This window comes from Pygoscelis adeliae, unplaced genomic scaffold (assembly GCF_000699105.1).
Source record: "Pygoscelis adeliae isolate BGI_AS28 unplaced genomic scaffold, ASM69910v1 Scaffold101, whole genome shotgun sequence".
Taxonomy (NCBI): domain Eukaryota; kingdom Metazoa; phylum Chordata; class Aves; order Sphenisciformes; family Spheniscidae; genus Pygoscelis; species Pygoscelis adeliae.
The window spans coordinates 2,266,193-2,279,540 of record NW_008824238.1 but is presented as its reverse complement, the minus strand read 5'-3'; the positions used below and the strand labels follow the sequence as shown (position 1 = coordinate 2,279,540).

At 39.2% G+C, this 13,348-nt stretch overlaps 1 protein-coding gene across 1 annotated transcript in view; it reads left to right on the top strand.

Moving 5' to 3' along the window:
* ZBTB10 (zinc finger and BTB domain containing 10) overlaps positions 1–13,348 on the top strand; it is a 107,807-nt gene that overhangs the window by 80,298 nt on the left and 14,161 nt on the right. Inside the window, exon 2 of the mRNA XM_009335063.1 lies at positions 7,038–7,935. Within this exon, the coding sequence (XP_009333338.1) occupies positions 7,038–7,935 (898 nt within the window). The remainder of the gene's footprint in view (positions 1–7,037; positions 7,936–13,348) is intronic.

The following is a 13,348-nucleotide window of genomic DNA, read 5'->3' as shown; positions in this document are numbered from 1 at the left end:
CCCGGCCGGCCGGGCACGGTGTGCTGCGCTCGCACGCCGCCTCCGGAGCGGGAGACGAGCCCGCTTTCCGATTTGGGGTGACTCTCCCGCTGGATGTGGGCAGGCACAGCGCTGTCAGCGCTGCGGTTTTGCAGCTCGGGAGCGTTTGCGCGAACTACTGCTTACGGCTGTACCTGGTTAACGTGGCCTCGCTGTTCGGAGGTAGCGAGTGCCGTTTTCATTAGTTTATCTGTTTATCTCGTGAAGATAAACCAGTAATGTGGGAAAAAGTTGCGTACGAATAGCAGTGTTGGTGCACTGATTTAAAAACACTCGTTACAACTTCCTCCTGCGGTACCGGGGGAGGGAGGGTAGTGTCCGGCTAACGACTGCGTGTGAAACTGGTGCTTGCCAGTGTGAAATTGGAATTACTCTGCCGTTCTCGACGGTATGGTCCCTGTGCATTAATCGGATAAGTCTGTGTAGTCGATACCTTCTCGTTTAAATCTTTTTCCCGATTGCGTTGCTTTAGATTGAGTTACTGAGCAAGAAGTCTGCAATTGCTTGGTGTATGTTTGAGATAAACATGTGGTTTCCTGAAAGCCATGTTAATATGCCAGCTCTTCTCTAACGCTTTAGGACTAGTGAAACTCTTCATGTTCCCCGCTGAACTTAAAATTACTGTGTTTCTTGGCTGCTCTTAGGAATAAGGCAGGGCTAAAGCTGGAACGTATGTGGATGAAAAGCTCTTAAGGAATACTCGTGTTGAATCACCAGCCTCCTGCAGCCTTTCCTCCTAAGGATGTCTGTGCTGCAAAAGTTCGCTCGGATCGCCCAGCTGACATTAAACTTGCCAGCGGGCACAAGCTAATGTGCTTCAGGTTAGGCTAGAGCTTGCACTGTTAGGCTGAACTTGAGCTGTTAGCTGGAATTAATCCCTGATCACTCCGTTTTCACTATTTAGAGCCCAGTTTTAATTAAAACACCCACCTTGGTTGTATAGATTTATCTGGAGTCCGAATTGTAGTGCAATAGTTAAATTGAGCTTATTGCTTGAGCGCTTTAAGGAGCTCAGGGTACCTTGGACAAGAGCTGCTATTCTAATGTTCGGGTAGGATATCGGGATGACAGATAAAATGTTAGGTGAACATAGGTTTTCTTAGAGTTGGTTGGAAAAGGAATGCAAGTTTTATGTGAAACTACTGCAGGATTGCAAGGAAAACCTGATGATGCATAAATATCCATTATCCAAAATATTATTTTTGGATTTATAACTGTGACATTCACCTTCGAGATGCCTAATAATATTTTTTCAGCAAGTGTATTTCTGAGGCAGCTATTGTTACAGACATTTCATGGCAGTAGGTCATCTTATCAGTTTCCTCCAATCAGGGATTTGCTATTCACTCTGCAGTATTTTAGCCCAACTTGCCTTAAATAACTTGTTTCTAATTCTGAAACTTTCATTCTTAATTTCTTTTACCTCTTTCTATCTTTGAAAATGTTCTTTCTGTTTAATGTTACTGCGGTATATTCCTTACCATCTTGTTGCCTAGTTTCTAACTTGGAGTTGTGAATGATTACCCTGTAAAGGTATGTCCTGTCACTGTGTAGCCTCCTGCCTCACTAGATGTTGCTAATTCATGCCACACTTGGAAGTTTGTCTCACTCCCATTAAGCTATGTGTAAATAAAACATATTCCAAGCAGTTTTTCCTACTAAACTTACTGGTTTTTTCCTTCTGTCTTCTTATCCTCAGTCTGTCATAAGACTATAAAATACCAGGAGGGTGGAAGGGGGAGGGACAGAATATTGGTTTGCGTGTCACAGTAGCCTGAAAGTTAATGTAAGTATTTATTTGAAGATTAACCTTTCATTGTCATGGGAGTCTTTATAAAAATGAGCCTCTGCTTTTATACCACTGATAGTTTAAGAAAAAATATTTGTACTAACTGTAATAGTAAATGAAACGTAGGATAGATGAGATGTATCAGTGGTTCTTTTGTACGGTATTAAAGATAAAGTTTGGACAAAGTAGGCTTCTGTAAGGTAGCCGTACAGAGGTTGGTGTTTTCAAGTGGAAAACAGTGCTGGATGCATCCCTCTGCAATTACATTTCAGTTAACAACTTCTTACAAGGGAAGGAATTGCAGTTTTTCAAAAGTCAGTGTAGCTTTCTTTGTTGGTGCACTTTCGGGCTGCACTTGCTTTATCGCAAATCTGATTAAGAGTCTCTGTTTTCTTTTCGCTTTTATGTTTAATTTCCATATCCTTTCACACTTTTAATAGCACTTGAATGTCTCTTGATACATATGTTTAAATTAATACCAAAAGAATAGCCCCATTTTTTCCTTAATGCCATGATACCAGATACATGGAACAAAAGTAGGTAATTTGTACCCTGACCATATTTCCAACATACATAATGAGGCAGCAAAGCCATTTAGATTTAATGAAACTTGGGAGAGATCTTTCAGCCTTTGTCTTAGAGACAACACATGTATTCTTGACTTGACAAGCTTCAACTGCAGGGCATGTTTAGCAGCTGCTAATAAACATATGGCATAGTGCCACTGTTCAAGTGCGAAAAGGAAATTGTAGGTGTTAAGACAGTAAAGCAGTGGAAATTTCTATAGGTCTGTTGGATATTACACTGAGGAAGAAGTGAGTGATGATTTCAGTTTATTTTTGGGATACATTTAATTTGGAATGCCAAAATACATCACAAGTGGTTGCAGCTGCTGTAATTCAAGGGTGTTGAGCTGTCAGTTGGTGCTTTTTTCTAAGACAAAAATCTTGACTCCTTTTTTCTATTCTGTTTTCTAAAATAATCTGTCTCAATATTAAAGCTTAAGGAAGGATATAATCAGCTTGAAACTACCTTTGTTTTTTTAATAAACAGACTATTGTGTTGCAAAAATCTTAAGAAATAGACACTTACTGGGAAATCACTGCAAAAGATTTTAATTCTGTGATGAATTTAGATCCATGAGATGCAGATTTATTGGCTGCTGGGGGTTCCTCCCCTCAAAGCTGCTTCTTAAAACATTTTCTCTCTGGACATAATTTGAAGCCGAGCTTTGGAAATACTGCCAGAAAAGCTTTCTCCAGCCTAACAGGCATGTTGGTTTAAAGCAGAAGCTCTCCAAAAGGAGGAAGGCCTTTGATGTGTTATTTTTTCCATGTGAACTGTAATTGTTTGCTTTGTATAAGCGGTGATGAATAGAAGTCGTGCTTCAGATGTAAGAGTTACATTATAGTGTTCTAAGTTAACTTCTTGAATTACTCTTAGCAGAGCAAAAAAGTTGAGGAGGAAGTCAGGCCTTCAGAGTAAGGAGTATTACTTACTGTATTTTTATACAGTGTTTTTACCAGACCTCACACTACTCAATTGGATGTTAGGCACTTAATGGAACAGTTTTAAATTGCCGAGTTTTCTGTGAGCGATGCTATGGCATGTAAAACGGCAGCGGAGCATCATGTGTGCAGCTGATAGGACCGACTTCTGAGATAATTTTCCTCTGTAGCTGCACATGCTTAAAAAGTTCCTGATAGCTCACTTTTGTTAGAGGATCCATTTTTCAGGATAAGAATTAATTTGGGGGCATAGGGAAACTGCAGTAGAGTAAGGTGTGGTAACGGGGAAGGGATTACAAAAATGTGGCATAACTACTTTTCCTATACATACAGCTGAGATGGAATCTATGGTTAGATTGTTGGTTTTGGGTTGGTTTGTTTGTTTCCCCCACCCCCCACCCTCCTGCTCCCAGGAGACACAGTATGCTGATGGCACAGGAGGAGAAAGAAAAGCAGGTTTCTAGTAGCAGGTTTTGATCATCTGTTTCTGCTCCGGTTAGCTTTTAGGCAAGTTTAATTAGTGAATTATACATATGAAATAGTAATTTATCTTTGGGTGTATTCAGATGAGTCTAATTGAAACTGAGCACAATATTAGTTTCCTTGAGCAGTCTCTGTTCTGTCAGACTGCTTCTTAATCTCACCTACAGAGAGAAGCTTTTCAGACTTACAATGCTGTAGATCCCACAAATAAAGCTGAAATACTCCTGATTTTTGTTCTAGATTTCTTACCAGTTTTTATTAAAGGATAAGGTGGTTTGGTGTTGAGATAACTTAGGTGATGGGAATATTTGATCTATATTCTGAAAATATAATTGACATCTAAGCAAATATTATCAGTTTGTGGTTCTCATCAGAAAAATAGTAGCCTTATGACGATGTGCTATGAGCACAACATAAGTAACAGAAGCTTGAAAATATACTTTTTTAATTTTCTGTAACTATTTTTTGCACCTTACCTCCTCTTGAACCGTATTGTACTTTTTCTGTACAAAGGAGAGATGTTTAAAACTCTCCAAGGGATATTAAATTTTTTTCATTTTTCTCATGGTAAACGCTAATTCTACTTGTCACACTTGGTTTACTTAGGCTTGGTAACTGTTCAGATGTCAGGGCTTTCATTTCATTTGAGGTGTGGCATTAGGATTAGCTACTCCCATAGTAGCAGTTAAACAGTTGTTTCCAATATTACAGTTAGTTTTAAAAATATTTATGCACCCATTTCTGTAAAGCTGTAATATTGATCTCTTTCCCCCAACACACACCCCTGTAGCTTGGATGTTAGTTGCATGATGTCTCTTATTTTTCACTCAGCCTTCTGGTCTTTCCATAATGAAGGCTTCAGTCTTGTGTTTCTGTAGCACATTTGTGATCTGCAGCTCCTTTTTACCATGCTGGGTTGTCGTTTTCTTAGGAAAAAAAATGTATTGTAAATCTTGATTTCTGTTTTTATCAGCTTGATGGGATACATACACATGCTCAGTTAAAATGTACTCTATCTCCATTCTTTAATCAGACATTTCTGAAAAGAAAAGAACCGCTGCAGACTATTTTTAAATTTTATGTGGTGTTTAATGTGTTCTCAGAGAGCAAAATTGTCAGCTATCACAGCATCTACCTAACATTTACTGTGTGAGATGTGAGTCACTGATGATTGACTTTGACTAGAGTGACAACACTTTAGGGTACGATAATTTTCATCTTAATCTGATCCAAAGTCAGTGTAATTGGTGTTTTGAAACTACACAGTGCTCCGTTGCTGGAGTGACAGAAAGCTAGTCCAGATCCAAAATCCGCTTTGTCACACATTCGGGATGTACTTTCTGTTTCAGAGCTCTGATCTGAGGGAGTACTTGGGTATGTCAGAGAGCATGCAGAAAAAATTAAGCTGAGGTTGGACAAAAATCTGTTGCTTGTTTTCACATAAAAGCCTAATTGCTTTTATTTCTACCTCTTCTTTTCACTGAAGTGTTTTTCTGAGAAGGGTAGAGATTTAGAAGCAACTTGAATGTGACAACAAACTGAAATTTCTCTGCAGGAGATGCTGAAATGGTACAGTTTCTATTTTGGTTATGCTGGGCATTATTTGCTGCTTATGGAAGTAAATACCATTTTAGAGGATGTAGTTACAGCCTCAGTTGTCATCCCAGTGATCCACACTGGGATTATAACTTGAGGTGAGTACTGATTTAATGCACTAATTCCTGTGTGGTGGAAAGTGACTTTTTTAAATATAGCTGTTTTTTGCCATAGTCCCAGGCTAAGGGTATTACTTTTCTGCAACGTATATTTTAGCCCTAGTATAGATTATGGGCTCATGACTGCATTAACACTTCCTCGTTGATGCTGATTTTGACCCGTAATGTTCAGGTAGTCGAGCTCTAATGATGCCTCTAGCCCCCAAACCTGTGAATTATTCTAGGAAGTGAGAGGAGAAGATAATGGCATAACTTGCAAAATCTGATCTTCTCTTGTCCTAATCTATTGGAGCCAGCCAGTTTTGAACTGTCCTTATTTGCTAGGGAAGAAGAAAGAGTCTTAGAGATCCAGTATAAAACAGACTCTGTCATTGTCGCTGCTCTTGATGGCAGCACATATCAATCAATATAAGTATGGTCTCAAATATGCCAGTCTGTGGTGTTTTCTGCTTTGTTCTAGCTGCTGCTTTGTAGCAGCTCTGAATCGTCGTTGTCTAAACGTCAGTTATAAATTTTCTAAATGCTCTAAAATCCAGTTCAGATCTGTTGTTTCTCATCAGTCTCTCACTGTCTGAACTAATCTTTAATAACAACTAATTTCTTGGTGTTGGATTGTCTGATACAACTTTTAGCAAAATTTTCAAGCCACGTTTGAGATCACGTCTTAAAAAGGTTGTAGAGAGGCACATGAGTACATATTGTTTGTATAGTAAGTGTGTAGCAGTTAAAGGTGTTGCTACTGGAAAGTTTCAGTGAAGCTTGATTCAAAGTCTTGGTTAAATAATGTAATGGAAGCTTAAGTTTTGTTTGGTCACCTGCAATATTCGGTCCACTTGTCCTGTAACACAGCTGTTTAACCCTAAGACTGCCACAATTAGAAAATAAAGAATAAGTGCCTAATTTGTAGAACTGTATAAGAAATATATCTGCTATTATAACTACTTCAGTAATATGTTTTCTTTAAAACATATAAGACAGTTAGATTGGGAGATACAGGCCTGATCTTTATGTATTCATCTCTCAGCATGAGAAAATGTCGAATCAGTTACCAGGGTTCTACTTACCCATTTAAGTGGAGGTTTCTAGGGAAGAATGGGGGGTTGGATATGTGAAAACCATCTAGTTAAATCTTTGGAAAGAGAGAATCCTGAATCTTTAATGTATGTGGGTTAAGAAAAACAAGTCCTTCACACTCAACTAAATCTTTTCCTTACTTTTGGCCGAAATTTCACTTCCTTTGCCCTCAAGGCAATTCTGCTAGTTCTGTTTTTGTTCCAAATTTGGGGGCGGAGCGTGCAGAATGAGATTGTGATTCTTAGTTTTCAGAAATATTTTTTTAATTATATATTCCTGCCTGCCTTTGACCAAGAACATAAATTAAAAAATATTGTTTGAATAACATTATCTTCTTAAGTTTATTTTCATATCCTTATTATAGTGTTGGAGGACTAAGGAGAGCATTCATTAAGAGCTAATTATGGTTGTGGTTTTTTTTAATTGCAGGAGTCAGAGTTACCATCAGAACTGAATAATGAAGGATACTGTGATTTTAACAGCAGGCCAAATGAGAACTCTTACTGCTATCAGCTCCTGCAAGAGCTCAACGAGCAGAGGAAGAAAGGCATTCTTTGTGATGTTAATATTGTGGTGAGCGGGAGGGTCTTCAGAGCTCACAAGAACATCCTGGTTGCAGGCAGCCGCTTCTTTAAGACTCTGTATTGCTTTACAAACAAAGAAAGCCGTAACCAAACCACTGTTACCTATTTAGACGTTGTTGCTGTTCAAGGTTTTTCTGTCATCTTGGACTTCTTATATTCTGGTAACCTCGTGCTTACGAGCCAAAACGCCATTGAAGTGATGTCAGTGGCCAGCTACCTTCAGATGACGGAGGTTGTCCAGTCCTGCCGCAACTTCATTAAAGATGCCTTAAACATAAGTATAAAATCAGAAGCTCCAGAGACCGTTGTAGTGGATTACAACAGAAGATCTGTTAGTAGGGATGGTTTGTCTCCCAGGGATCAGAAAGTTGCCAGCTTCTGGGCAACACGAAATCTTACCAACTTGGCAAGTAGCATAAAAACTGAGAACGATGGTTACTCTATTGATGAGGGCCAAATGGAAAGCTACCAAATGAATGACTGCAGTTGGGTCCAGGACAGCTCGCCTGAAATGGCTGAAAATGAATCTCAAGGTGAGGGAAAAGTTTTCGTATGGAATGACATGGGCTCACAGGGACAATCAGTTCAAGAACCTGGAAAAGCAAGAAGGAAAAACCAAACTGCAAAGAGATTTATTTATAATATACCACCTAATACTGAAGAGAACTCAGAAGATTGCTCAGTGTTGCAACCGTCAGTCCCATATCCGGAAGAAGATTTGTCATTTATTAAAGAAGAAGCAGGTAAATATTGCTTAATGTCAGTCATGTCATTTGAAACTAAATTATTGAATAAAGTACATGACAATGTAACTTTTATAAAGGTGTGTTGGATAGGATCTTTTAGTGAAGTCGGCACACCAATCAGGTTACTAAGTCAGTAATCTGATTCTCCACCTTGGGGCACAACAGTGTATCTTTGGCTAGAGAAAGGAGTGACCGTGCTGTGCCATGCAGTATGTAACATGCTGTTTGCATTTGATGCTTGAGTTGGGGATACTTACCAGCTCGTAGAAACTAAAATTCTTATATTTACGTTTAATCTGTAGCCACTATTACGCACAAAATCAAGGAGTGATAACTGGTGGCTAATGATGTTAGCTGGTTGCACAGAGAAAGGGCCTTCATAATTTCCTTCCCTAGACTAGCAAAAGACTTTTGTGGTAATCTCCCTCACCTGAGTGTCACCCAGAAACAGAAGTCAACTTTCCGCTGCTGTTTATTGTAGGATTATCTGGGAAGCTACAAAATGGAGTAATCCTGGCTAGTATAATAGAAACTCTTAAAGCAGATTTGTGAAACAGATTGGAAAGACATGCCACAATGACATATAGTAAAGGGACTATCTTTTTGTTGAACTATTCTTTAAACAAATCCTGAGAATGACTGACTGAATTCATAGGATTTTTTTCCCTTAAGGATCTACGGTTAATGTAAATGCTAAAATAAGATTAAATATCTGCTTTCTAAACAAATACAGTCACACAAAGAATTACAAGCAGACTGTTCACAGTGTAATTGGGGATTTGGGGCAATGTAATTAAGTTCCATTTTTTATTTTTTTTATTATTATTATTGTTATACTGTAAGAATAGTTGAAGTATATATTTGAAGTACTGCCATTTACCTGTATCACTTTTAGATGAATTAGCAGTTTTGAAAACTTACCCCAATTTAGGAGTCCAAATTGAAGGTGGATTTGAGACATAGCTGGAACCAAGTTCTTCAGATGTGTCTGTTTCTAAAGCATTTTAAAATGTATGCCCCCTTCGAACACGAAGGGACTGTGGATATCCTCCGCTTCCCAGGTTCAAGGAGTAGAATTAAGAGGGGAAATAAAAAAAAAAAAAATCAGCACTATCAGCACTCACACTTGTGGGTATAGAATATTTCCAGATATTTTTGTATTCCAGTGACAAAACAGATACTTGAAAGCAACCTGGGTTCTGGGAGGGTCTAGGAACCTGTATTTACTTTGGTAGAAGGATGGCCTTGGTTTCTTCCTGTACCCCTGGACTTATTTGAAAAACAAGGCTGAAAGAAATCCTTTCAGTAGTGGCAGGGACAGGCTGTTTCTCCTGAGGCTCTGAAACGCCTCTATCCGCGGCGGTGTGTGGATGCCTGTCTGTGTGGCCGGCAGCTGCTGAGGTGCGAGGAGGCAATAGGTGAACAGCAGTCCAGCAGAGGGCATGTGGTGACTCTGCGCTGTGCTGTACCATGCCAGTATATATGCATGAGCACCACGGTGACATGTCACGATATAGAGTGATGCAGACTGGAGCTACGGATGTGTACATCTGGCACGTGAGCAGGGGCAGCCAGTACAAGATGCATCCATATAGTTAGCAAGTAGTGTGGCACAACAGGAGCAGCTCTGGAGAAGCAGCTGTGCTGAGGAGCTAACATGCATTCTGTAAATGCTTCAGGGGGTTTGCTTATCTCTAGTCTTCATCTCTGAACTCAGTGGGTAGGTCTACTTTAGCTTTGCAGTTCAGCTTGGGAGTGTGCACTTGTAAAGTGAATTTCCTGATCTTCTCTTACTGTCTAAGCTTTTTTAGACTGTACAGGGTTTCTTCTGGTTGAAATGAAAATAGAAGCTGTGTTTCAGAAACACGCCTATTTTGTGCCATCTGCTAACAGGCCTTGGGTCCACAGCAGCAGGTCAGACCTAGCCTTAAGTAAAGCACCTTCAGATGTGTGTAGTGGGGATGTTGAGTCCTCAGCACCCGCACAACAAATCTGCCTGTGCTGGGCTACACTACTTGCTAATACATACTTAGTTGCAGCAACATGAAAAAGGGCAGCAGAAGGTCTGGAGCAGGAGCTGAGGACCTGTATATTAATTGCAGAAACATCAAATTTCTGACACAATTTAGTGTGTGATTTCTATTTCTGATTTATATGGGGTAGATACTCAATCTCCTTTACTGTTGGAAATACCACAGGGAATATGTCTACTAAATGATGTCCCCAGCAACAGAAGTAAATACTTGTTTGTTTTCTGCAGACTTTGAATATGTGCTGTGGAGCCGCCTTGCAGAAATAATGGAGGATATGGGCAGTGCAGTAATGATTAAGCAAGTTTAGTCCTTGTTTGGTTTTTTTGGACAGAAGCACCAAGGTTTCCAGTAACTCGTTGTGCTAAAGAATTAAATTACAAAATACATCCATGCAACATCTTGATGAAAAGAGCTGTATTAGAGGCTAGGGGCACACTGAACTTGTGCTGTGGTGTCTGTCCAAAACTGTTGGAAGTTCTGTGATTGCAGGGGGGAGTTTGTTTTAGTGAACTATAAAATCGTGTCAGCTAATGATCTCCTTGGTACTTTCAGAGCACAACATAAGTGGTCCCAAGTAAATAATTCCATTTTCTGTTAGTGTTAGAACTATTTTGGAAGCCATATCTAATATTTTTATAACAAGACCTTTACTTTTATGAAGTTCTTATGTGCATGCACGTTGTTTGAAAGAAGAAGAGATACTGGAAGTAGGGCTTGGTATAGCTTACTTTCACCCATAGTCTGTGCTTCAGCATTTGGTATTCTTTCTCCTGTACTGCTGGCTAACTTTTTCTTTGGTCTGCAGGTAGATTCCACTCTTAAACACTGTTATTTCAATTGTTCCCTCTATGCCCGAGAAAAGGTGCAAGAGGGGAGGAGTGGAGAATTGGGAGAATGACAAGAATGAGTTGTAGAGTAACCTGCAGGTTATACGGTAACTTTTTAGTTGTGGATTAAATTTCTTGTGGAAATGAAAAACTACCAAAAATAATAGGCACCAGGAGTTAAAAATGCATAAGGAAATGTCTTCTGGAATAGATATAAGATAATGCTGTGAGAAGAAAAAGGAAGTAGTAAATTCTTATGACGAAAGCTAAGGAGTGTGCTGTCCCTTTGGTTGACTAAAAGGGAAAGAATGAGCTGCTACTATTATGCTTTGTCATGTGCTGATGGGGATAACCAACACCAGCTGTGGTTATGAGATGTCCAGTAACATGCAAAGTGAGTTGCTGTGTCTTTGATTATGGTTTTGGGTTGTCTGGTGTTTTTGTGAGGGGAAAGAAATACCATTAATGCAGTGGAAGGGAAGCCTATTTAAGAACACTCCTTTCACTGCAAAAATTTACCCCCAAAGCCACTACCTTGAATTCTATAGTAAATGGACTTTCCAGTTGGGTACTGCTAGGTAAGTATTAGATAATCAAAAATAAAAGCTTTCTGAACGATCTGCTACCCCTCTTGTCCCAGTAAAGCAAACATGTTAAACTGCTCCTTGCCAAATGTGAGTTTTCCTACAGGTATCCATAAGGATATGTCAGCTTCTCCTTCTTCTCACCCTGCGTTGCCATTGAGTTTATATTTAACACCTTCCCTGTAAAAGTAGCACTTTGAGCTTCAAAAAATTCCATGAAGTTGAGATGGATTTTAAATTGCATGTACCATCTTACTTCATTTACCTACTCTTACTGAAGCTTTCAAGCCTTCTCCAGTTTTAGCTATATTAATTTAAATAGCTGTGTTTCTTCACACTGAATGTTACCACCTATCTTACTATTTTCCCTTCTAGTTGATATTCTGCTAAAAAACGTCTTTACTGTTTACAGCCGTGGTGCATCCTACAATTAATCATTTACCATGGTGAAAATAACAGTGCAATCAGTCAGCATCTCTTAAGTCAGTTACCACTTCATAAAAGTTCAGTGATTCTAATTCACCATATTCTTAATGTCTGTTCATAGTTTTTTATGAACTTTTGTCAATTCTTGAATTTGCTTTTCATTTGGGCCTGTTTTTTGGGGTACAAGTGTCCTATCCTCAGGCTTCAGAACACAACTGTGAAGTATTGCTTACGCTTTCCAGAGCTGACCGTGTTGATTCCTAAAGAGGCTTGTATGTAATATCCCAATAGCTTTATGAAGCTACCAGTGGATTATTTGTTACCCTGATTCTCAGGCATGTTGGGGGTGGGGGTGAGGGAACGGATAATATGGCCAGGATGAAAACAGCCCTTTTGTGGGACAAGAGGCTTCCTGAATGATTTTGTAGGTGTTCTTAAGGAATTTAATTCAGCTTGCTGTAGAAGCAACTACTTTTCAGAAGGGTACAAGCAGCAGCTAAACCTGCTTAGAAAAACGTAGTGCCGGTCACAGTTTTCCTCTTGACGTGACGGAGCAGCATAACACAACTTGATCAGGACTTACAAAAGAGAGGTAACTTTGAAGAAATCAAGATTGATGGACTTATCTGGACATGTATATATTTCTTGTAGGGATAAATCCCATTTGACTGTCTGAGTTCCAAAGAAGAAAAAATTAGTGTAAGAAAATTAAGCATTTTTCTTACTCTTCCATGGTACTATAAGTCTCAGTCACGTCTTCCTCAGACCCCCAGCTGATACCCACCCTGATTGAAAGATTTAAATTGCTTAATGGACCTTTAATCTATTTGCCCCATTCCCTATGTAACCTGATATTGAAGGTCCCATTGGTTTTCAGAAGTCATCTAAAGAAAGTACAACATCCGGGGGTCAACCTCTTCCCCATTCATTAAATTTGCCTCTCCTGGGGATGATCCCAAAGACAAGTAGATCCTTACATTCTCACGGTATGGTCAACTACTGACCTTGCAACTTTAAGCAATGTTCTGCATATTACTGTTGTATTGGTTGTTTTTTTTTCCCCACAAAAAAAAGGCAAGCAATTGGGGAAGAAGGTTATATGGTGTTTACAGATCTCTTCTGCCTGAAAAACTTTTTTTTTTGTCTCAGTGCAATTGAAGTGCAGGCAATACATTAACTTTTAAAAAAAATATCAATCTGAAGTGCTGATTCGATTTTTCTGCTACCACATTTATGAAACAGTGATGATGATGGCAGCAACTCCATAAATAAAGAAAACCAGGGGCTGTGTATCTTGTTGATACATTTGGGGGGGCACAGCTAACTTCTGTGGCTGGAGTTACGCTATTCCTTCAGCTAGCTTCCCTCCTGCATCTCAAAAGATATAGCTCAGTAAGTCAAATCTAATTAATTTTATCACATGCTGAGCAGTGAAAGTGTTTTTACTCCAGATGTTTCAGATCCTTTTGGACTGTAGCTGATTTTCAGAGTAGTGTGGAGCTTTTTTAAACTATCACAAAGATTAGAGTACAACTTCCTT